This window comes from Chlorocebus sabaeus, chromosome 12 (genome assembly GCF_047675955.1).
Source record: "Chlorocebus sabaeus isolate Y175 chromosome 12, mChlSab1.0.hap1, whole genome shotgun sequence".
Taxonomy (NCBI): domain Eukaryota; kingdom Metazoa; phylum Chordata; class Mammalia; order Primates; family Cercopithecidae; genus Chlorocebus; species Chlorocebus sabaeus.
This window is the reverse complement of record NC_132915.1, coordinates 29,607,151-29,632,945: the sequence shown is the minus strand read 5'-3', so window position 1 is coordinate 29,632,945 and position 25,795 is coordinate 29,607,151. Positions and strand designations below refer to the sequence as shown.

Here is a 25,795-nt window from a genome sequence, read left to right as displayed (position 1 = left end):
GTCTCAAGCCCTGCAATGACTCTGCATGTATTGGTCATGACTAAGCATTCTTCAACAGGACTCCAGATTGGCATCATATTGTCAGGTTTGGCCCCGAAGTGGAGACTCCTCTGAGAAAATGGTACTCCTTAAAACCTGGGCACTCATCTCTAGGATTTCTTTTTTACCTGGGGTTGTTGCATGAAAGGGAAGAGGCCTCCTAAAAGTCTTCTGAACCTCACAAGTGTTCAGGCTAAGTGTAGGAACATCTCTGTGTTTGTCTATGGATCAAAGTCCTCATCAACCCCAAGGAAGGAGGGTGCAGAAGTACAATGACAACCCAAATAATAAGAACCAGAGGAACTACCACCCTCTGATTTTGCTTACCTGATTTACAGTAGCTCCCACAGAGCCTTGCAGCACCATCTGAAGCATCTTTGGATCAGGGGGCTCCTGGTTAATGGCAACCGCTAACTGCAGGGTCTTCTTCTTCATGTCTTCAATGGCAACTTCAATCGGTGTCAAAACAAACTGAACATGAGACGTAAACATAGGGAAGTCACTGTCTGGTCCCATAAGCTATGGACAAGCCTGGAGCTATGAGAGAGAGGCCACCTAGATTTGAAGAGGCAGCTGGGGAAAGCCTTTCAGAGTAATTTAAAATACTCTTAACAGGTTAAAAAGAAAGATGGGCCTAACATTTCTTGATTTCTTATGTTCCAGGAACTTTAGATACATTTATCATTTACTCCTTTCAACAACCTCTTTATACTCTCCATTTTACAGTCAAAAGGGGATTTGTAAGGTTAAGTTTCACAAATGCCACAGGTAGTACGGGAGGAGGTCATAATTCGAACACAAGTATGTCTACATTCAAAGTCCATGTTTTTTCTACCTTGTCAGGTTGCCTTTCCTATTATTGAGCAAGTTATTCAATGTATTTATTTATTTATTTATTTATTTATTTATTTCTGAGACACAGTTTCACTCTTGTTGTCCAGGCTGGCGTGATCTCGGCTCACTGCAACCTCTGCCTCCCGGGTTCAAGCGATTCTCCTGCCTCAGCCTCCCGAGTAGCTGGGATTACAGGCACGCACCACCACACCCAGATAGTTTTGTATTTTTAGTAGAGACAGAGTTTCTCCATGTTGGTCAGGCTGGTCTCAAACTCCCAACCTTAGGCAATCTGCCTGCCTCGGCCTCCCAAAGTGCTGAGATTACAGGCATGAGCCACCACGCACAGCCTCATGTTACTCAACTTATAATGCAGAAAGCTATATTAGAAGCATAGCACTCAAGATTTTCTCCCCTGTCATAACACAAGCTTTTGATATCACCTGTGCCTTCCCCAACTCACCCTGAGGGTGAATTTCCAGTAAATGGAATTCTCTTAAGGGTCAATCAATCAATTTGCTAAGTTCTGCTGACTGGGGGTAGAGTCTTTTCTGAATGTTATCGGTTGAATTGTGTTCTCCCAAAATGTGTATGTTGAAGTCCTAACCTTCAGTACCTCAGAATGTGACCTTATTTGGAATACGGTCTTTATAGAGGCAATCAAGTTAAAATGAGGCCAGCAGGGTAAGCCCTAGTCCAATATGACTGGTGTCCTTATGAGAAGAGGAAATCTGGACACAAACACAGAGGGAACATGATGTGAAGAGACACAGGGAGAAGAGGGCTGTCCACAGGCCAGGGAGACAGGCCTGGAACAGACCCTTTCCTCACAGCCTTCAGAAGGCACCAACACTGCTGGCATCTTGATTTCAAACTTCTAGCCTCTAGAATTGTGCAGACAGTAAGTTTCAGTTGTTTAAGCCACCCAGTCTATGGTACTGTGCTCTACAGCCCTAGCAAATGGCTGAGAACTGTTGTTGAGGTTGTCGGGGAACTATGGATGGCCAAGAGAACTTCAGGCTGGTGCAGTGGCTCACACTTGTAATCCCAGCACCTTGGGAGGCTGAGGCAGGAGGATCGTTTGAGGCCAGGAGTTTGAGACCAGCCTGGGGAACAAAGTTGAGACCCCTGTCTCTAGGAGGTCGAGGCTGCAGTGAGCCATGTTCATGCTACAACATTCTAGGGCAACAAAGGGAGTTCCTATCTCAAAAATGAAAAGGAGAGGAAGAGAGAGAGAGAGAGAGGCAGACAGAGAGAGAAAGAACGAAAGGAAAGAAAGGAAGGAAAGGAAAGGAAGGCAGGAATGAAGAAAAGAAAAGGTTTTGAAATGCTTTTGGGCACCATGAGTTTACATCTGTGTTATGCCTAGAATGTCTCAGTGTTCAAAAGTCCAAAGCAAGAAGTATAGGAAGTACATCAGATGGCTTCTAAACCCACCTCCTCTTGACTGAGTCACTGCTTCAGGCTTTCTTTGGCCTCTGTGAAACCCACACCCTGATGTGGTTACCTGGCTGAACACTACCTGGTAGACAACTCTCCAGTTAGCTCAGCTATTTCTGCTTCTGCCTGACAAGGTGTATATTCACCACAATTCATCTGTGTTTCTGCACCAACTTGATTATGCCTGTTATACTTGTTATTTTAATAACCCCATCTAATTAGATAATGGAGAAACTGGTGAACTATGGGTGTGGAAAGAAAAAGAGTTGTTTCTATGGAAACCAAGCCAAGTGCTTGGACAAGACATTATGAAAGTGAGTTGCTATAAAAATTCCTGTCATATTAGGTGTGCACAAGACCACTGTCAAAGTCTAGGGGAGAAAAAAAATCATAAAAATCCAGAAGGCTTCTGCTCTCAAATTGTTTAACAAAGATCTTTAAGCTCTCACTCTGCTTACACAAAGCAAAACTGAAAATCATGGACAAAGCACTATGGGTGTGGTTTATAAAAGAAAAGGCTGAACTGTGATCAGCAAACCTATAGTCAGGGAGAAGTCTGTGGCCCTGCATAAAAAGGATGACAAATAAATGTATATGTATGTGTTTTAAAGAATAATAAGTTGTTTATGGTGTAAAGAATTTTGAACAATTCTGTGGTTTGAGAGACCTTCTTGACCAGTCCTCTTACTAATAAAATGAGTGTAGTCTTGTATTGCACTTAGAGGTCTTTCCTGCTAATGTATAGGTGAAGAAACTGAAGATACGTAGCTTGTTTAAAATCACAGGAGGAAGGTGGGACTAGAAGCTAGTCAGTGAACTTGTCTGCCTCCCGTGGCCCTTTCCCACAGCACACCACCAACCCACTGGGGCTGCCCATGTGCAGGTCCTGTCTCCAATAATTAACAGCACAACTCTGCTTGAATCACCTCTAAGCTTTTAAATACAGAAAAATTGTATATAAAATCTTTAAAATGTAAATATATATGTTGTACAAGTTTATAATTGAAATATATATTAAATATTATAATTAAATATATAAACATACTTATACTAAAGATATAATTTAAAAATATTAAATATTTAATATACAATAGTGCTATAAAATATGTAGCTGCCTAAATGGGATTTTCTGGCATCATGAGAGTGAAAGGACAACCATATAATCATATTTCAAGTGCATCCCTCCTTGTTTTCAGCCCAATCACTGTGAAGGAGGTTTGTGTGTCCTCCTGGGAGGCCACCCAGGCCCACTCATCCAGTGGTGGCCACTCCCGTGGGCGCATTACCTCCTCCTTCTGGATGACGCTGATCCTGGTCTTGATGTAGGGGAAGGCGTGCATAGTGGTCAAGACTGTGTTCCTTCTGTACTGCTCATGCAGCTCTCCCCGAGGCCGCCCCTCCAGGGTGAACGGGGTGGTGTACATGAACCTCCGGAGGTTGAAATTCTTCTCAAAGTATGTGACCCTGTCTTTCATCTCATACTCATCAAAGTAGGGCTCCACAAAAGTGATCTGTATGTAGGCCTGAGGGGGGAAAGGCAGGGAGGGAGAAGATGAGCTACTCTGCAAACAGCCATCCCTGATGCAATGAAGGGGCATGCTGGAACATGGCGTGCCAGCACCGCCCTGCCAGGTGCAGAAAAGCTACAGATGCAGGGGAGAATGTGGCCAGCAGACGTTCCTCCTCTCCACCCCCAAGGAGAGAAGGGGCTGCAAGGAGGGAGAGGGGAATGTGCCTGTGGGGAGAGTCAGGGCCACCGGCCACACCTTCCTAGCAGAGCAAACTGGTCCACAGTGGAAGCCTTGGTATGAGAGTTTGCAAACTGCTATTCAAAAGAGACAAACTACTGCAACATGGACTAGCAATGGGCACGGGAAGTATTTTGGAGCGGTAGATCTGTTCTATATCTTGGTTATGAAGGTAGTTACATGTGTTTGTCAAAACTCATGAAACTAAACACCAAAACTGAATTTTACTGCCTAGACCTCATTTAAACACACACATCACCTCCATCCTCAAACACAGAGCGAATAAGTACTCATTAAAGAAGACAACCTCTTAGGAAAAAAAAGTGACCATGAGTCCAGATGCTGGGACACTCACCCACTGAAGGGGATGGGTGGGGTCACTGACTTCAGACTGTAAATCACTATTTAGTACAACGAAATCTGGCTGTAATTCTGGGCTCAGACTCTCATTCCAAATGCTCACAACCTACCCTGGGAATTTTAAAAGAGGGGAAAAGGGCACCTTGGCTCAGGGAGGTCACGTCTTACACAGCTTGTGCTATGTACAGATCACTGTGGGCACACGGCCAACTCCATCTCCCAGACATGTATGTCTGAAGACTAAACTCTTACCACAGTCACTGCTTTCAAGCCTAGGCCAGGGAATGTGTCTTAAGTGAGAACGTGTTCTGAAAAATGTAGAAAAACAAACTCTTTAATTTGGCCAATTCTTCCCCTCTTCCATAATCTTCCTCATATCCTGGAAGATGGAACTGGGAGTTTGGACCTTTCATTTTACAGGTTTGCTAGATGGTGAATGGCCCTCTGTCCCAGGGCCCTTAATGATACCTCGCACTTACATTATTTCCAGTAACTTAGAAAACTCATTCATGGATATGTCTGCCTGTGAGTTGGACTGAGCGGGCAGCATCAGCCTGCAGTATAATAAAGAATATGTCTGGTCTTCGTCTCCATTTCCTAGCACTGAGCTTCAGAAACACTTGGAATTTCCTCAGTGATGGGTGTCTTTGTGATGCTAATGAGGTGACTCATGCTGGGCCCCTGGACAGCTTCAGGATGCCAAGTGGTCACCAAAAAGGCCAGTTCTGTGATTAGAGGGTAGGAACTGGATGACCTCTGGAAACAGGAGAGGGGCTGGAGATTGTGTTCAATTTGTCTACATAATGAAACCCCAACAAAATCTCTGGACACTGAGACTTGGTGAAGCTTCCTGGTTGGAGAACACACCGATGAGCCAGGAAGCCATAAATAGAGGGACAAAAAAGATGTTCACCCTTTATCATAAAACTCTGATAGTAACCAGAGTACTTTTTGGAATTCTGTGAGTCATTGCAGTGAATTATTTAATCTAAGAGGTGTCATAGAAACTCCCAAATTATTATTATTATTATTATCATTATTATTTTGTTTTGTTTTCTCCTATTTTCAAGCCAACAGGTTAGAGAAACTTCCAAATTTGTAGCTGGCTGTTCAGAAGTGCGGGTGGCCTGGGGGTCCTGCTTGAAGCTGGCATCTGAAGTCAGGGCGGTCTTGAGGAGGACTGAGCCTTTAACCTGTGGGAGCTGATGCTATCTCCAGGTGTTAGCATCAGAACTGTACACCCAGTTTGGGGTGAAATGGAACATGCCCTCTTGTGAAAGTGAGGAAACCCAAACCCAAGCCCTTTTTACCATTCCCCCAACAGCACAGTGATCCTGTAGTTGGCTGGAAGGAATACTTGCAGCCTCAATAAGGAAGCCACTAAATGTTGTCACTGGGAAATTCACATCTTTTTCACATGTTTGAAATGGAGAATTTAAAGGCTTTATAAAAAGGCAGTAAAGAGCCGTGCTGAAGAGTAGGGGCTTAGAAGCAACAGACCCCAAGTCTGAGTACTGGCTCTGCCACTTGCATGACCTTGAAAGTTGCTTGACTCTTCTATGTCTCAGTTTTCTCATCTCTAAAATAGGGACAACAAAACCTACTTCCAAGGGTTGTTGCAGGATGAAATAAAATGATACATGTAGAGGGCCTAATGCAGTTCCAGATACACAGTTGGTGCTTAATAAATGGTAGCTCCTATTATGATTCTTGCCTTTGACTATGTTTTCTTTAGGATCTGACCAATTAGTAGTTGAACTCTAGACAAAAAGGTTTGCTGCATTTAAGTGACTTGGAGAGTCCAGATAGATGAGATCATTATGTATTCTTGGGTAGAGAATGAAGGGATTTAGAGTGTGAAGGTTATTTTTTGTAAATTGTTTAATACCTTGTTAGGATCCAACTTGGTTTTGTCCACAGGAGTGGAGTCTTTAATCACTTCCACAAATTCTGCACCAAAACATTGACCATAAAATGCCTAGGTAAGAAGAACCAATAGTTTATAAAGGTTATTTTAACATAATGCAACTCTTTGTCTTCTTGAAAGTGAAGTAAGTTTGGAACAAGTGCACGGCAGAATGATGCTCACTGATTATTGAGAGTTCCTCTGAGCTAATGAGAAAAGTTCAGCATTTCCTAAGACAAAAATAAAAATAGCACTGTCAACTGGTATATGCTTCCCTATAAGATATATGCTTGACCTCTAATTCAGCTAACATCACTATATTTGCTGAGGTATCTCCTGGGGTATCACACTCTTTACTTCTCACCTTCTGTACCCTGGGAACTTAGAGGTCACCAGGCTTCCCATATTATGGCAAATCACAGTGCACAAGAAGATAAAATATATACCTCTAATTCTAAGTAGGGGAAACAATATAGGGAACCAAGTGGTCTGGGGTCAATTGCTCGCTCTTTTTCTCATGTGCTGAACAGTTTTGGGGGAACTCACCCCGCCACTCTGGGCAATGGCTTCTTTGAGTCAAGTAAGGATAAACCTTCTTGTCTTTTTTGGCATGGATGGAGAGTGTAAGAAGTCATTAGGCAACACAAATGTTTTAAGTTTTACACTCACAGGAGGGCACAAATTCAAAGCAATGAAACCCTAAGGAGTAAATCTTTGGTTAATTGTGAGCAGTTCAAAGGACCCCAGTCCTGCTTGGTAATTGCAGGCTCTTTGTAAACAAATTCCTGTTCATCCAAATCCCCAAATGTGCTTGAGAAGGTTTTTTCGGGGAGGCACCTTTGACTGAGTTCTTAGTGTTTGGCCCTTACAACCTGTGTTTCCTTTGTTCTGACCTTTCTCTAGGCTGTTTCTCTTTTTCTCCATGCTTTCAGCTTTGCTTCTAATGACATGCTACACTTTTCCGTTATATTATGAACCAAATGTCATTGGCAGGTTAGAGCTGGGCCGGCCACTGCCCATGGTATGGCTACTGCCGAGTAGCTCTGTATCATAATGACCCCGGGTGCCATCCAGTGATACCTAAAGGATGGCTTCACCATTATCTAGGGGTGATTCAGTCATTTGGCTAGATTACTTCAAAGTCAAGATGATAAACTTTATGTTGAAAAACTCTATTATTCTCTATCTACTAGTATAAACTACTAACATTTGGAGAGGGTGATAAGAAAGCACATGATCTCGATTGAATTTTGCACGGACTTGAAAATAAATATTCACCATATAAAATAACAAACTGTGAAAAGCATACACAGAGTCTTAGGGAAAAACTATCAAAATCTTACATCACCTCATGATCTCACCTAATACCTTTCTACTTTGCCTTTTATAAATGCAAAGGGGAAAACTTTATGTAGAGATCAATGACAAATCCATAACTCTTTGTTTATTTTTGGTAATGACCCACTCTAACTTGTTTTTGTAAAGTGTACCAGGTCAAGCACACAGAATCACTTTTCTTACCTCTAGTCTATGTGAGATCTCAGGAAGCTTGGTAATTGCAGGCTCTTTGTAAACAAATTCTTGTTCATCCAAATCCCCAAATTTGGATCCAAAGAAACCAACTCGGAAGTAGGTTCCAAACATTCTCTTATGATCCTGAGGAACAAAATATAAAAAGCTCTCTTTAGTTATGTCATTCTGAGGAGCCACTGAGTTGCAAAGCGCAGGGGTCTTTCATTGTGTTAACAAAGCATTTTACTCCTGTGGCTGATATAAACAGAAATTACTCCTTAAAAAAATTAATGCTTACGAAATAAACTTCAGAAATAACAACAAAAGAAATCCCATGAAAGATTTCTGGGCCTTCTTTTAAGTAAACTTAAAAATTTCTCACATTTCCTGGTTATAAAGTAACTTAAGCTGTATGTTTTCACATTTGGAATTTTGGTCCTCTGTTAGAGGAACTCCAGCCCTTGAGAGCAAAAGCAACGTGCTAAAGGTAAATCACTTCCTGGAGAGGAAGGATGGCTAAGCATCTGTAGGATAGGGCCGTCTGCCACCAGGTAACAGGACCTGCCAGCCAGCCTCCCCCCGCTACCTTGTTCACAATGCTGTCGAAGGCCCTCTGCAGCTTGCTGTGAGTGAGTGTCAGCTTCCGGAATTCTCGATGCGCTTCTAGGATGGGGATGACCAGCTTGTAGACCTCGTTAACCGTCTCATATAAACCTCCCTTGGAAAGAGGAGAAGAGCATCAGAGAGAATTTAATCCACTGGAAACGTAAGAAGAGCAACCAGAGGTCATTGCCCAAACAATGTGCGGGAGAGTGAATTTATTGTTGTATCACGGTATTTTACAGGGCAAGAGGGGGGTATCTGAGCATTTTTGGGACAGCGGCAGCCTTCAAACTGAACTAGACACCTCGCTAAGTAGTCCTGTATGGTGATAAGTAGGGAGAAGAGCTTTTGGGAAAAAAGAAAAAAAAAAGTACTGGCTGAGTACAGTGGCTCATGTCTGTGATCCCAGCACTTTGGGAGGCTGAGGCAGGAAGATCACTTGAACCCAGAAGTTTGGATCATCCTAGACAACACAGGGAGACCCCATGTCTACAAAAAATTTAAAAATCAGCCAGGTGTGGTAGTATGCTCCTGTAGTCCCAGTTACTTGGGAGGCTGAGGTGGGAGGATGGCTTGAGCCCAGGAGGTCGCAGCTGTAGTAAGCCAAGACTACACCACTGCACTCCAGCCTGGGTGACAAGGCAAGACTCTGCCTCAAAAATGAAAACAAAAACAAAACAAAACAAAAACCAAAAATAGGAGAGAAGTTTGGTAGCAAGGACTAACAGCAACTCAGAAAGGCAGTTTTAGTATATTTAAATTGCATCAGAGGTCCTCCTCTAGCCAGATGCTAAATGTATACCTCCAGAGAGTTAGTAGGATTCTAATTCATTTTCTTGAGTTTGAGGAAAAATGAGAGTATATTAGACATTTTCTGAATCCTGAAAAGGAAAGCAGGAATAGAGAGAAGATAGTTAAAACAATAATTAAAATACATAAAATTGTAGAGAGGAAACTTGGAAATAAAAACTGGAAAATAAGGATGAGTATAGTATAGATGAAAACAAAATTGAGTCAGCTAAATATAGTAAAGTATTGAATATTTTCTTGGCTTAAAATTTAAGGGAGGAGGGAGATTATTAAAATGAAAACTGGGTGGGGCATGGTGGCTCACACCTGTAGTTCTAGCACTTTGGGAGGCCAAGGTGGGCAGATCACTTGAGGCCAGGAGTTTGAGACCAGCCTGGCCATCAGGGTGAAATCCTGTCTCCACTAAAAATACAAAAAATTAGCTGGGTGTGGTGGTGCACGCCTGTAATCCCAGCTACTCAGGAGGCTGAAGCAGGAGAGTTGCTTGAACCCTGGAGGCAAAGGCTGCAGTCAGCTGTGATTGCACCACTGCACTACAGTCTGGGTGACAGAGCGAGACTCTGTATCAAAAACACAAAAGGAAAAAAGAAAAGAAAAGAGACAAGAGTGTTTCCTCTTTGCCCTGCATCTCAATGACTTCACCTCTCTCCTTATTTTTTTAGTATATATACTAGGAGTATTTAGATCCAGATTAAGTTAACCAGACGAGTCTCAGTGGTTTCTGTGCCCACATTTCTGGAAGCTGGTTCTGGTCTGTGATGATCCTTCAGACTGCACAGTGGCTACGAGGGAAGACACTGCCTGTATTTCTTCTCTCTCCTCTCAGTAGTTCCTCCCTATTTTTTTTTTCTCTGAGAGGAAAAATGAGGGAGTGAAAACATGCCTCATCATTTATTGTGTAACCCTGGGCAAGCCATTTCACCTCTCTGTGGCTTAGTTCCACCCCTATTAAATGGAAATAATACTGTGAAACTGCTGCCCAGCCAACGAGCATGCAGTGAAGGCCAGACCAGCACTGTGATGAAAGGCTGTCTCAGCTCCCTTGGGGAGCTCATGCAATTTGCATACATCAAAGTCCTCCCCAGGCCCATCCCCTGCCCTGCACACCCTGGCATGTGTCCTCAGGAAGTGGGGCTGACTGGGCCATTAAGACCAGGTGTTCCCAGCACCCCAAGTCCAGCTGGAGTGTGGGAGGCCAGGTCCCAGGATGCCCTCTGGGTACTGACCGTGCTGAAGAGCTCTGCAGCCTGCTCCAGGAGGCCCACCAGGCCACTCTCGGTGAAGTACTGGCCTGCGCACACCCCATCCTCGTCAGGTGACAGGGTGTCATCAGAGACCACAGACTCCTCCAGCACGTTGGAAGAAATATTCTGAAAGAGACCACAGTATAAGCCTGGAGAACAGGGTGACCAGACTAGTGAGAGACCACAGGAACCCAGAATGGGGAAATGAGGAAGCTGGTGTGCAGATCCTTACCAAGGCTGTGACTAAACTAGGTCTGCAATTCTACCCCAAGAGTATCAGTCTGCCATTCATTTAGAAGGGGCACACTGAGCAACTCGTCTTCAAACCTCACGTTTTTCTTTTGAACCATTAGGAGATTTCGTACAAAGGACAATTACCTCAATGTCACAATAGCTGAGTTACTTTAGTGAGACAACCCTAAGGGACACAGGGCTGGTGTCTTGGTTTTCAAAAGGCAAAGGCCAATTAACACTAACTAGACTCCCTGTTTCACCGAGCGGACCTCTGACTTCCAGTGGTGTTTTTCTGAAGTATGTTTCTACTCTGGAGTTGACTTTCAGATAAATAGCCATGACATAGGACAACAGCAAGTGAGGCTGTCTTCATTAGGGAAGTTTTCATGGCATAGCAGCAGTTACTGTGTGTGTGTGTGTGTGTGTGTGTGTGTGTGTTTCTTCCTGAACATTTAGTTTCTATGCATTTTTTCCTTTACAAAAACATTGCATTTAGAGCCTCTAGCAGAGCATGCAGAGACCATGGTCAGGGTGAAAAAAGTAAGAAATCCAAGACATAAAATTTAGAGAGGTATCCGCTTTTAGGGCCACTGAAGTACTGATCTGGTACCTGCTTGACCCTGAGGGCGAGTGCCTCCTCACCCTAGCACTGGCCCTGGCAGTGAATACATGACAGGTCAAGAATCATTCTTAGCTCACAGCTATGGAAGAAATGTATATAGAAAAGAGAAGAAAAGGGAAGCCTTCTCAGTTTAGGAATTACAAACAGGTGGCACACATGCCACTCCTTCCTATTGCTGTAATCATGGCAGGCATAACTAATCAACTGTAGCACTTTTCCCCAGAGCTTGGATATAGTCTTAAAATTCTTCAGCATAGTGCTTCAGTCAGCCGCTACTAACTGAGCAGAGCTGGCTTGTGAACTAAAAGCTGTCAGCCCTCTGGCCTGGTAATAAGATCAAGTGAATCAACCTTAGCAATCAATCAGTCCATAGTTGTCACAGATAGCCCTATCCCTTCACACGCAATACTGTAACATGGTTTTAGGAATATAGGAGGAGGCTGTCAAGTGGCCAGTCCTTGTGGCCAGTCTTTCTTCCAAACCTGGCCTATGTATTATGATGTTTCTGTGACAACAGAAGGTCCAAAAAATTCAGTTGAAAGCATTTAATAACCCAGGATACTATTAGAATTGTATGTAATTTTCTACATTAGAGGAACAGTTTTGAAGCTATGTAGCCTCATCAGCTGTAGTCAGAGGAAAAGGATTCTGCAGACTTTCTTGGCTTCGGAATCAGGGAGGTACAAGTAACAGCAGTATCTAAGAATGTGTCCATATCTACAGTTGTGAAATAAATATCGCACTCTGGGACACAGAATTTCAGTGATCTCAGTTTCCTGGAATTCAGTGACCTCAAAGTTATTTTCCTTGCACATATTTATTTATCTCTAGTTTATAAATCTTTTTCAAAAGCTCAATTTCATTGGAGCAGAACAAGGTTGAAAATCAAAACAAAGAGCATTTGCAAAATCAACACTGGACATCTGTTGTTAATGCTGTCTAGAATTCTTTCCTCCTTTATAAAGTAAAGCATCCTGATCTGGGGGAAGAAATCACCCATAACTCCAGGTGTGGACCTGTAACCCTGGGTCAGTCAATCAGAGCACTCTATTTCTCTGGCCACTATGGCTGGTTCAGGGATGAGCACAGGACCTGAACAGGATCAGTAAGATGCACTGAGGTTTTCTCTGCAACTGCTAGAAAGGAGGCATCTCTCTTCTCTCCTAGGCTTGAACCTAGAGATGTAAACCTAAACTGTGGTGTGGGAAGCCTGTGAAGAATAAAGCTGACACAACAGATGGCAGAGATGGGAAATGGTGATGACACTGAGATCTGCTGACATTGTTTGGGCCCCTGGGTCCAGTATGGCAGGGGCTACTCCAGGCTCACATTCCTCATACAGGCTGATAAATTCCATTTTTACCTTCTGTCAGTCTGGGTTGGGTGTTCTTTCACTTGCCAGCTACATTTCCAAATTGATTTGGTATGTCTCATTTGAGAGAAATACGAATTCACTCATACACATTAATATAATTTGGCTTCTCTTCTGTAGCTGAGAACACCTAACTCATTGTCTCCTGTACATCATGAAGCCCTCACACTTCAGTTTCTTCTGCCTTCCTTTTCAACTTCCTCACCCTTCCCCGACTCACAGGGCCTGGACCATAAATGCTCACAATATCTTGTGCCTCTTTATAACAGTATTTCTCATAATTATAACTGAATAAAGATTGGAATAATTAGTTATATGGTATCTCTCTGGTTAGGATGTAATGTTCATGAGGACAGAATAAGTATTCAATATTCTCTAAAAGAAGGAATCAATGGATAAAGATACGTGAACAGATAGGGCTGTATGCCCCCATGTTGGGATAATGTGGGATATTTCTGTTGATTGTGTAATAATGATTCTGTCTCACTTTGGCATGTCGTTATTAGCAAATCAATTGAACTCTAGGTAAAATTAGGACAGTAAGGCTTACTAAATATAAAAGTCAATAATGAAATGCAATTGATATTTAAGTGATAAATATTAAATCAAATATAGTCACGGGAAAAAGGAATAAAAGAATTATAAAATAGTTTAGTAAATGAAACAATATGAAGGGCCAAATCTTACAATTTCTTGGGAATTGAAGGAGGAGTACTATAATATTTATTGTTGATAGTATCAAATGGTCAAAATAAATTTGAGAAAAGCAGATACATCTAAAATAACTCATATAACTTTCTTGTGCACTTTTACGTGATTTGAAATCAGTTGTTATTTTTATGCTTTTGGATGAGATTTAATTATCAGCTTTTATAACAGACATTTCTGAATTAGGAAGAAAATTCATTTGCCGAGCATGAAATGACAGAATAACTATTTTTGTTCTTGAGGACCATAAGAAAGGAGGAGTTATTCACAGGAGGCAATACCCAGCTTTGCTGCTTTCTGGGAAACCAGAAGCTCCTGGCTCCACCAGCGTAGTTTCGGTGACTTATTCTCTAGGCCTGGGAAAGCTACTTTGAATTGTTCTTTCTTTCTGGTTCATACAACATCACAAAATTGTGTTGAAGAACAATAACAAGAACAAAGCCTTTCATAAAATCAGCCATGTAAATTCAAACAAGAATAATACAAACCCTTGTAAATGACTTCGTAAGTCTGGCTTGAAAAACACTCTATTACTATAGCTATATTGTTCATGGTTTCAGGGATGGTCATCTCTACAAATTTGTCTCTTACAAAAAAAGTACCCAACATTGTGCTTTTTTATTTTCTTTCTCTCTAAAGGCTGTATTAAACTATTCAGTAAGAACACTTTAAGTGGCCACTGAGCTTCCCCATCTGAGCCAGCTTTTAGGTCTGGCAGACAATTTCCCTTTGCCAACTGTGGGTAATTTTTAGCTTATCCTAAGCGTACTGATTCAGCCTTTTGTTTCCCTTCTCAGGTCAATTTGATTCTTTGTTGATTTTGGATTGGAGAGTGGGCCCCTCGAAAGTTGGAGAGTGGAATCAAATGAATGGACCAGGAGGAAAATCATTTATCCAATGTTTTCCAAACTTTCACAGATGTCAGTATACTGTGTCAACTACAATCTTTGAAAAAGAGTTTAAATGACCTTAGAAAAGTTGCTCTCTCAGTTCTCTCATCTGTGAAGTGGGAGTAATAACACTTTCCTTACCTAGCTGCTTCACAGCTTTACGGGGAGGTTCAAATGAAGCCATGCATGTGAAAGTGTTTGCAAATGTCTCCCTAAAGTGCTATTAATAATGGCTAGGTGCCATTATTGTAAACAATAATTAAAAAAAACAAAACCCAACGACGATGGGAAAGCAATTAGAAGAGGTAAATACAATGTATGAACTTGGGATTTTTCAACCTTAGCACTACAGACATTTGGGGCCAGATAATTCTTTGTTGGGGGAGCTCTCCTATTGCAGAATGTTTAGCAGCATCCTGGCTTCTACCAGTCAGATGCCGGTAGCACCTACCCACCCACCCCAGTTGTGATAACCAAAAATGTGTCTAGACATTGCCAAATGTCCCCGGGGCTGGGGGACAAAATCGCCCCAGTTGAGAACCACTGCTCTAAGGAAAAAGCTGCACACCCCCTACCTGGAAGCTGACACTGCCCACGGGCAGGTAGCTGTGGTCCTCCAGCATGCTCAAATACTCAGCCACTAACGCAGCAGCGTGCACCAGGCACATGGCGGCCTCCGTGTAGCATTTCTTCTTGGTGTGTTTCTCTGCCATGTTCTGGAGCCAGGTCAGCCGCAGATCAGGAGATGCCTGGTAACTCTTGGCAATTCTGCAGACAGATTGAGTTGAGGACAGTGGGTTAACGACATTGTTCTTCTACTTTCTGTGACCTTTTCTTTTTTTCTCCCCAAGAGTTCCCTGCACCCTCCACCTGAGATTTTGCCCTACATTTCCAGAAAACGAGAGAGAAGAAAACATTTATTAGTCCAACTATTTTTATTCCATGTTTAAGCTGTGCTGACCTCCAATAGTACTTAGTAAAAGCCTTACAGGGAAAAAATATCTGATAACATGATATCTATTTTAATGGCTCTCAGGCAATTTTCTGCCTTTTCTTTTCTTTCTCTCAAAATAAAACAGAAGACAAAAAAGTACTGCACTTTGTATGATGTTGCATCTGAACAATTTTACCTCTGTAAGTAATTTCTCCTGAACAAGGATTGGAAGACCAAGTTTTAAACTACATATAAAAAATGATTTCTAAAGTAAAGCTATATATGTACGTCTAAATATAATTGGAACAAAACCATATAGAAAATAATTCCAACAACAGTTCATTATTCTTTTCTCTGATTCTGTGGCAAGTAGAAGATAGTGTTATTAAATAATGCCTCACTTTAAATTAGGGAGATCCTTCTGAAAACTTACATATGAATTAACCTACTCTGAATGTTTAATTTCTATTTATTATTTGGCTATCATCCAAACCACTATATCCATGTTAGCTGTGATCATTACATTAGTAAGAACTCCACAGTGACAAATCCTCGACCCCCAAGTGATGCCCCTTGAATGTGCCAGGAAAGCTTACCTGTACATGAGATCCATAAGCATCTCAGGATCTTCCTGAAACTCCCTCATTTTCACCGTGTCATATAAGATGCTATTCAGATTACAGAGAAGTTCCTCCACCTGCAAAAAGTGTAAGCCTCAAAATAATCTTAGCTTTGTAGTCCCATGTGAAGAGCTAGGATTACATTGAAATGCAAAGGGAAGCCATGGGAAGGGTTGGATCGGAGGGCAGCAGAGACTAGGGGTGGTGGAGTCATCCAGACCTGACTCTGTAGTTTTCATCTTCGCCAGCCAAGGTGCTTATGAGACCTGGATGTGTCTTGGCCCTTGAGATCCATAAATCTGCCTGAATCCTCATACTATCCCTATCTCCAACATTTTTGTTTAAATTAGTTTGAACCAGTTTCAGTTATTTGTAACCTGAAAAGTTATAAACTCTACTCTGGAATATCAGGGCTTTTTATACTAAGTAGGAAACAGCTTGGGACCTCAGCTTGAGTTCCATGTCTCAGAAGCCTCCTGGATCTTCCCAGGGCTTCAGAGATTTTAGAATCTCTTGTAACCATTATTCTTAATTACAAAAGCCAACAGTGGAGGTCCAGGGGAGCCTGCAGTACAAAAACAATGAGAGACTATGACTTGATCTATAGACCCTGGCAGATGACTTAGCCACAGAATGTTGTCTTACCCCTCCTTCCCCTCTGCCAGCTTGTCAGGGCTCCTAAAATTTCTACCACTAAAGTCATTTCACTGGGTGAAGGCACTGAAGGCCTTTATTAAACTGCCCATATTTTGATTGGTCTTATTGGTGAATACCTCTACACAAATGATGAAATTAAAGGAGTATGGTCAAGATGAAATGAGAGAGGAAGTATGTGCTGTAGAGGAGAGGAAAAAGGTTCTGAGAATGAGGATGCAACATTGCCTAAGAGGGCAAAATAGACTCTGGAAACAGGGTTCTCAGACTAAGGGAACAAAAGAAAGAAAACATTCATTCATTTATTCTCACTTAATTAAGACCCTACCATAGAGCAGGCTAGGAGCTGGAATTAAAAGATAAATGGGACAGGCTAGAGTTCCATGGTCATTGTAATGGACACGGAAGAGATTACTGTCCTTACAAGTTTCCTTAGGACAACCTTGTTTACAAGCTCTCTCAAACTCGGCCCTTCCTTACCCCTCACCAGACAAGTTGGTCCCTTTACCATCCCTTCAGACACAAATAATGCATTCTTTCAACTACTCACATTATCCCCCTAACTTTTTCCCTGCCTAACTGAATCCTACCCCAGCCCTTAATCTTATCCCTCTTCACAGGCTTTCCTGGCCACCAGATTGTTTATTGATCATGACCTCTCTTCCTCTAACCTTACATAGCATTTAGTTCCTGACCACACATTTGGCACTTATGTATCATTTGTCTTGTACTGCCTCCTAATTGTGTTGATACTGAGCATTCCAAACAGACTGTTAGCATATTGAGACTGGGGACAGTGGTGGATGTATTTCTTTTTAAAACCTCTCATAGTGCTGAAAGCACATGCATATTGGACAATAAATACTTGCAAATGTTATAGAAGTATATTTATATACTAATTGCATATGTACATACATACATACATACATACATAATAGTTGGCAGACCCAAGACTCATGCATGAGACAAGGTATGTGCTTTGGCGTACCTGGGTGGGAAAAGGAGTCATCTGCATGGCCGTGTCCTCTTCTGAATAGGCCAAAATTGTCCTCAGGGATCTTCTCAGGTGCTCTTCATTAAAGTCTGGTGCTCTGCCCACCAAAGATGCCAGCGACATGGTTACTTGCATCTTTACTCTTGCAAAGTTCTGCATCAGTGGAAAAAAAAAAAAAAGATGAAATACGTAAGATGCACTTAGCAGTAGATAACTGAAAGCAGCATGGCCAGACACAAACAACTCCTCAGTGTTTCCTTTACCCCTCTCTTAATCATTTCCTCTTCTCTCAATGAAACGGGAGCTACACTTTGCACAAGATTCATATTGTTGTTTAAATGGTTTAAATGGACTTTGCTCTCACATAAATCTGTCAGGCTCCCTTTAAACTTTCATTGAGGACTGGGCTGCCTTTGTGCTGCAAGCTGGAAGATTCTTATACAGTTGGGTCCAAGAATACGGTATATCCTTTTGTGCCAAGAGTCTCTTCTTGGGACTTTATGTAAAGTTTATTTAAAGAAAGGGACTTCTGGCTCGGCCTCCTAGCACTCTGGGAGGCCAAGGACAGTGGATCACTTGAGGTCAGGAGTTCAAGACCAGCCTGGGCAACACAGCAAAACCCCATTTCTACTAAAAATACAAAAATTAGCTGGGCATGGGGGTGGACAACTGTAATTCCAGCTACTTGGGAGACTGAGGGAGGAGAATTGCTTAAACCTGGTAGGCAGAGGTTGCAGTGGGCCAAGATTTCGCCACTGCACTCCAGCCACAGTGACAGAGAGAGACCCTGTCTCTAAATAAATAAATAAGGGGACTTCGGCGGTCAGCATTTCCGAGATTTTGAACTCTGTGTAAATAACAAGGTTTTGTTTCTTCTTTCTTTACAGGCCCATGGAAAAACATGGCTATCTCAAGGTCCCCTGAGGAATATCCTGAAGGCGTTTCAATAATCATCCCTAATATATTTGGAGGAGGCTGACTTTCTTCCATGGGCCAATTTATCCTTCCACATCACTTGAGCCTACTTATTAACATGGCCACAAATGGAAATTCCAAAGAATCTATCAAAATCTAGACAAGCTAAAGCAAACTTGACGGTTCTATAATAAAGCTGAACTCCAAAGTCTTCGTAGCTTTGAATAAAACTCAAGTCTTGGCTAGGCAGGGTGGCTCACGCCTATAATCTCAGTACTTTGGGGGGCTGAGGAGGGAAGATCACTTGAGCTCAAGTGTTCTAGACCAGCCTGGGCACACAGCAAGACCCTGCGTCAACAAAAATGCAAAAAAAAAAAAAAAAAAAAAAAAAAAAAATTAGCTGGGTAAGGTGGCTTGTGCCTATAATCCCAGTTACTACATGGGAAGCTGAAGCTGGAGGATCACTCGAGTCCAGGAGTTGAAGGCTGCAGTGAGCTATGATTGTGCCACTACACTCCAGCCTGGGTGACAGAGTAAGACACTGTCTCAATAAATAAATAAATATATAAATAAAATATTAAAATGAAACTAAGGTTGGATGACACTGATCATTTAAAAGTCTCTCCCATAGGTCATTCTGGCACTGGCTAGTCAGAATTTAGAAACAGGAAACACTCCTCTGAATTCTAACCTGTCTATTGTATTTTTTCCCCCACAGATGATAACTTTTAATCTAAAATATTCTTCCATTTCTTTCTTTATTTTATTTTATTTTTGAGACAGGGTCTCAGGCTGGAATACAGTGGCACAATCTTGGCTCACTGCAACCTCTGCCTCCTGGGTTCAAGCGATTCTCATGCTTCAGCCTCCCAAGTAGTTAAGATTATGAATGCGTGCCACCACATCCTGCTTATTTTTTATATTGTAGAGACGGAGGTTTCGCCATGGTGGCCAGGCTGGTCTTGAGCTTCTGGCCTCATATGATCTGCTTGCCTTGGCCTCCCAAAGTGCTGGGATTACAGACATGAGCCACTGCACCTGGTTATTTTATTTTACTATTATTATTTTGAGATGGAGTCTTACTCTGTTGCCCAGGCTGGAGTGCAATGGGGGTAATCTCGGCTCACTGCAATATCTGCCTCCCAGGTTCAAGCGATTCTCCTGCCTCAGCCTCCCAAGTAGCTGGGATTACAGGCATGCACCAACACATCCGGCTATTTTTGTATTTTTAGTAGAGACGGGATTTCACCATGTTGGACAGGCTAGTCTTGAACTCCTGACTTCAAGTGATCCACCCGCCTCGGCCTCCCAAAGTGCTGGGATTATAGGCAAAAGCCATCACTTCCAGCCCCTGGCTTTCTATTTTAGAAACATACTAATAGAGACCACTGCATTTAGCTGATGAATTCACTTTTACATGCAAATTAAAACAGAAGCTGCTATCTATCTACATACTCAATTCTTTCTTTCTCACAGGACAGAAGTAAACTGAAATACGGCAAAATTTCCTCATATTTTTTTTCTCAGCTGATACTTTGCATCAGTTTTCTCTACTGATTCCAGGTCACTCAGCTGGTTTGAACTCTTACACTGGTGGCTCCAAAACTGAACCTCATGAGGAGGTAAAGGGTAGCACAGGCTTGGCTCCGGGTGACATCCATGCTGCTGCTGCAGTGGTGCAGGACTTGGTGACACAGGTCGAAACACTGTTCCACCTCCTCTTCGAAGAGTAGGTCTCCAAACTAGGAGAGACATAAGAGGTCATTAGGCATCACTTGGCACTTTGATATACTTTCTGGACCGTTGAAATATGCAAATGTCCATTTGGACAAGCAAAAAGCCGAGAGGAGTTAATGCATTACTCCATAAAGATAATGAGCTATGTGAATCAGAAGATGAATTTAAGCAATGGAATAGACTTGAGATTTAATTATGAACTGTCCAGCTAAGGTCAGAGCTGTGTTATTAACTGCACTGTGAGCCCGGTTGCATTCACTGGTGAAATCACAACTACGATGGAATTAAACCTGAGTTTCCTGGGTTCCTGGGAATGTATTGGTGATGAAGACAGAGAAAATGGTACTGATAAGGATGAGCAGAAGAATTTTACTTTTTAAATTTAAAAGATCTCATGTAGAAGGCACCAACTGAGATCTTCAGTAAAGGGAAAAATAGGCCGGGCACGGGGGCTCACGCCTGTAATCCCTCGGGAGGCCGAGGGAGGTGGATCACTTGAGGTCAGGAGTTTGAGAGCAGCCTGGCCAACATGGTGAAACCCTGTCTCTACTAAAAATACAAAAATTAGCTGGCTGTGATGGCACACGCCTGTAATCCCAATACTCAGGAGGCTGAGGCACGAGAATCGCTTGAACCCGGGGGGTAGAGGCTGCAGTGAGCTGAGATGGTACCACTGCACTCCAGCCTGGGCGATAGAGCGAGACTCAATCTCAAAATAAATAAACAAATAAATGGAAAAACAATCTGCATGTTACCCCAGGATAATCCTCATTCCTCAGGCTGTGAGAAATTCATTTCTGACCTTCGTGGCATTTTATGGCATGACATTTTGTAAGACTAATGGGAGTCACACAGAGGATTTAACCTCACTCAGCAGAGCTTACAGAGAGAGAGTGAAGTTGCTAAGTCACTCAGCTGATCTCTGCTCTCATGTCATAGACCTTCAGTGAATGGCCATTTTAAACTTCTAGAGTTAGGTTCACATTTCAAGTATGGGAGCCACTGTTTTCCCTCTCCATGGTGGCTTCCCACAGAATCAGGGCATTTGCTTTCTTCCTAGGAAGACTTAAGACCTTTACTGTGATGCCACTTAATATGCTCTGTGAGTTTGGGTCTGCCTGAAGAGAGAAGTGTGGAGCTAGATGAGAATCTTACTCTTAACTAAGAGGAAGAAAACAAGCATCCCATGTTTACCTTGGCGATGAGAGCACGGAGTGTTGCAAAGCAGTGAGTTAGGTAGGTGGTACTCTGATCACAGTTCAGAGAATTCACCAGCACCCTCAGAACACCTCCCAGCAGGCTGTCTTTACAGTCCAGAGCCGAGCTCGCCTGGGGGAATGGAAGAACAGCATTATTGAATGCCTGCACTGTGCCAATGAACTGGATGTTCCTGACAATTAGCTCAGTAATGCTGATGTTCCATCTCCAGTGGTGAGTCTTAAGAGTTTGGTGAGCCACCATGGGATCCCATCCATTAACCATGGGAACTGAAGACCTATTTCCAAACGGCTTTATTTCAATGCTTCCAATAAGTTTGGGATTTCTAACTAATTCTGGGTTCCTAAATGAAGGTATGAGGCCCATCTCCCTCATCCTGGGTCACATCTTTTGGAAAGTTCTTTCTTTGTGTACAAGACATAGCTTTCCTTATGGGATTCAAAACACAATTGTGGGCTTCCCAGTACAACAGGGGCTGCTTGGTGGCAGCAAGGTTTCTAAACAGAAGCTTGCTTATCAGCTACAGAAGGACTAACAACACCAATATAATCGAGGGCTAGTATAGATATTTGGCACCTAATACTGTGCTATATAAAGATATGATGAATGTGATACCAAGCATTTAAGTTATCAAAGATATCAAAGTCAACTAAAATATCACATACTTTTTGTGTTTATTTTTTATATGATTACTTAGATTTTAGACAATTTAAAAGTTAGAGAATTAAGATTTCACTGTGTTTCAACAATATTTTTTCTAGCCCTAAAAGCAATCCTGGACCTACTCTAATGAAGGACTTCTCAATGGAAACACGTAAGAACTCATTTTTTCAGGGTAATTAAAAACTCATTATTATCTAGACATCTTGGGAATTTGTGGAAATATCACATAGAAGATAAAATTAATATGGTACAAAGTTCACAAAGTTATAGGGATGGCAAATTCAGGGTACAAATGACTTTCCTTAACCAATTTAAGTCCAAAGAAGACATCATTTATCAAATTTAGCACTCTTTTTACCTAGCCTAGTCATAATCATAGCTCTTATATCAGACAGTGACCATCATTTGACTGAAGTTGACCCATCAGAAAAAATCCTAGTTACCACTACTGTTCTAGATACTAAACTATAAGCCCAACATCCACATTATAAACTTGGTATATACTCACACAGATTTAACCAAGAGGGTCAGTTTGTCAAACACTTAACCCTCTCCAAGTAAGCCCTAAGTCAAAGAAACCAGAAGAATGTTGGGTATCTCTGAAATTTATAAGGTAGACACTATTGCAAATAGTAAATTCGCAACTTCATTTTTTAAAAAAAGGTACTATGGGATCACATTTATGTCTTTCACAATTTTGCATTAAGAAGTCCTTATTCAATTCTAGTAAACATATTCATGGCAGACAGATCAGATTGGGTGTTTGTTTTCCTCACCTGGATAATATTTTCCTGCATATCCAGGATGATTAAATGTGCTTCTGTAGCCAGGTTGCCACTGATCAAGGCTTCTTGATCTAACTCTGCCTTTGTTCTAGGAAAAAACAAGAGGTCAAATTAAAGCGCATGTCAAACCTGGCCAGGTTCCCCATGATGGTAATCTATGCACCAAGGTGTAAAGAAATCTCCAGAATAGTCAACCTTGAAATGAAAACAGAGCAACCGGCCCTGAGTAACTACAGTGCAGGTACCTTCTGTGATTCACGTCTTGTTAAAACAACCGTCTAGGTAAGGTCTCCTGGTTATCCTCAACCCCATTATTATTAATAACGATGATGACAATTATAAAAATAACACTATGGGTAGAGAAGCAGTTATTAGTTGCTACTAGCAATTAAGCTCTCCTATCAGGTTGTTGCCTAAAGCCTCAGGGCTATGGCTGTATTTCATGCATGAAAACCATTTCTAGATCTGAGTAAGGGGAAGCCCCTGCAACATGCAAGAGAGAGTGAGACTGGATGTGATGTGAACTTGGCAGTGATGTGGCTGGGTTAGGAAAGGGTGGGGCTTTAGAGTCGGGTCAGGGGAGAGTCAGTCTCTTAACTTCCCAAAGACCACCTTGAGGTTGCTCAGTCAAGTGCGTGGGGTCTTTCGTCCTTTTCCATTGGGAAGCAAGACTGTATTCCTGTAGGGCAGGTGATCTAACATCCTGCTGGACATTACTGGTCACTGCCCACTTGGGAATGGGAAATTGTCTGGTGCTCACTCCTCTATTAGGTTTCACTTTAAGGAATTAGAATGGTTTTTTTTGCTAGCCCATCCACTCTCATGAAATCTAAGTGAAGGTGTAAAGGGATATTTTGTATCATCATCCAAATCTAGTTGCAAGGAAAGGGAGGTATGAAGAATTGACTTTACCAAGATGCCTCAGTAGCCGAGATGTTACCACGAGGATGGGGTATCATTATATCAGCTCAGATGTCTTGGACCAGGCTTACCACTTAGCTGTTCTTGAGTCTCCTTCACCTAATGATGGGGGCATTGCAGCTGCTTATATACCACTGAGGCTCAAAAAATAAGCATTTCTGTGTGTTTTACATGTTTTCATGTTTAGGATAGGCTCTCTGGTCCCAAGGTACTTGACATTTTTTCTCATTCTCCAAGTGATTAATATATGTGTAAAATAAATGAAATCTAAAAGTTTTTTTTTTTTTCCCCCTTAGAGACAGGGTCTTGCTCTATCACCCAGGCTCTTGCTCTATCACCCAGGCTAGAGTGCAGTGGCACCATCATAGCTCACTGAAGCTATGATGGGCTCAGGTGATGCTCCACCTCAGCCTCCTGAGTATCCGGGACCACAGGCATGAGCCATCAAATTTTTATATTGTGATAGAGTACACATAACATAAAATTTACCATGTTAACCTTATCCTTTTTAATTAATTGACTGCTAGTTTAGTTTTAAATTTAGAGCAATGCTGTCCAGTAGAAACAATGGGGCCACATATGTCATTTTATATATTGTGGTAACCACATTTTAAAAATTTTTAAAAAGGGAAATTATTTTTAATATATTTTGTTTAACCTAAAAGATAAAAAATACTGTCTCCATGTAAGCAATATAAAAAAATTACTAGTGGAAATATTTTACATTGTTTTATTCACAATAAGCCTTCAAAATCTGGTGTATATTTTTCACTTATCTTGATTTATTATCTCAATTTGAACTAACCATATTTCAAGCATTCGATAGCCACATGTGACTAATGGCTATGGTATTGGACAGCACAGACCTAGAGTGTCCTAATCTGTTTTTTCCCAAATTTTTGTATTGTGATAAAGTACACCTAACATAAAAGTTACCATCTTAACAATTTTTAAGTATACAGTTCTGTAGTGTGAAGTACATTCAGATTGTTCAACCATCACTACCATTAATCTGCTTTTTTAAAAGCTTACCATCTGGCCAGGCGCAGTGGATCATGCCTGTAATCCCACCACTTTGGGAGGCTAAAACAGGTGGATCACTTGAGCCCAGGGGTTTTAGACCAGCCTGGGCAATGTGGTGAAACCGTGTCTCTACAAAAAATACAAAAAGTAGCCAGTTGTGGTGGTACACACCTGTAGTCCCACCTACTTGGGAGGCTGAGGTGGGAGGATTGCTTGAGGCCAGGAGGACAAGGCTGCAGTGAGCTGTGATTGTGCCACTGCACTCCAGCCTGGGCGACAGAGTGAGACCTTGTCTCAAAGAAAAGAAAAGCTTACCACCTATTCGTTTAAAACAGTGGATTTGGTGGCAATAGAATCGACCCGGGAAGTTTTAACAAGTACTGATTTCTGGGTCCTGTTGGAGTTTCCTGTTGAAGTAGTTGAGGGTACCACTGGGCACTGACGGTTTTAAAGCTCCCCAGGTGATTCTAATGTGCAGCCTAGGTTGAAGATTACTGCTCTAAAAGAAACAGAGCCAAAATAATTGAAAAATGATCAGAAAGAGGGTGAAAGACACTACTATTATAACTATACATTTTCCAGGTAGGTAGGTTGAGCAGTTATAACTTTACTGTGGTTTCCCTTTAAAAAAGAAAAAGCACAAAGCCCCTGAGAATTTGTAGATGTGAATCATCAGCTCTGATACCCAGCAGCCCACCAGGTAGTGCAGGGCTGAGAACTAACCTAGAACAAACTGGAGGCCATGCATGGTAAGGACCAATATTCTGTTCCTCCTGCAAGCCAAAGGGAAAGGTTTTCCAAAACACCGGTTTACACAGCCTAGGCAAAACAGGCCTACTTAGGGGTTTTTCTTTTAATTTAGTAAAGTAGATGAGCCAAACCACCTAAGCAATTCTGTAGCACCCACGGCATGCATATTTTGTAGCTGTTGTTCATTGCCCAAAGTAGAATGTATGGACCCTCAGATCCAAATATTTTATAAATCAGTCCAGGGAATTTAGTGCAAGAA

The 25,795-nt window shown here is 41.9% G+C and overlaps 1 protein-coding gene across 2 annotated transcripts in view; it reads right to left on the bottom strand.

The window, feature by feature from the left end:
• The window catches only part of DOCK8 (dedicator of cytokinesis 8), a 238,068-nt gene that overhangs the window by 15,096 nt on the left and 197,177 nt on the right, over positions 1 to 25,795 (bottom strand). For both annotated transcript variants that reach the window (XM_007969410.3, XM_007969411.3), the window contains 12 exons: positions 22,834 to 22,930; positions 21,371 to 21,505; positions 20,029 to 20,181; positions 17,519 to 17,677; positions 15,853 to 15,953; positions 14,898 to 15,090; positions 10,479 to 10,622; positions 8,426 to 8,557; positions 7,849 to 7,983; positions 6,310 to 6,399; positions 3,600 to 3,836; positions 367 to 510 (listed from right to left, as the gene is read on the bottom strand). In XM_007969410.3, the coding sequence (XP_007967601.3) occupies positions 367 to 510; positions 3,600 to 3,836; positions 6,310 to 6,399; positions 7,849 to 7,983; positions 8,426 to 8,557; positions 10,479 to 10,622; positions 14,898 to 15,090; positions 15,853 to 15,953; positions 17,519 to 17,677; positions 20,029 to 20,181; positions 21,371 to 21,505; positions 22,834 to 22,930 (1,720 nt within the window). The remainder of the gene's footprint in view (positions 1 to 366; positions 511 to 3,599; positions 3,837 to 6,309; positions 6,400 to 7,848; positions 7,984 to 8,425; positions 8,558 to 10,478; positions 10,623 to 14,897; positions 15,091 to 15,852; positions 15,954 to 17,518; positions 17,678 to 20,028; positions 20,182 to 21,370; positions 21,506 to 22,833; positions 22,931 to 25,795) is intronic.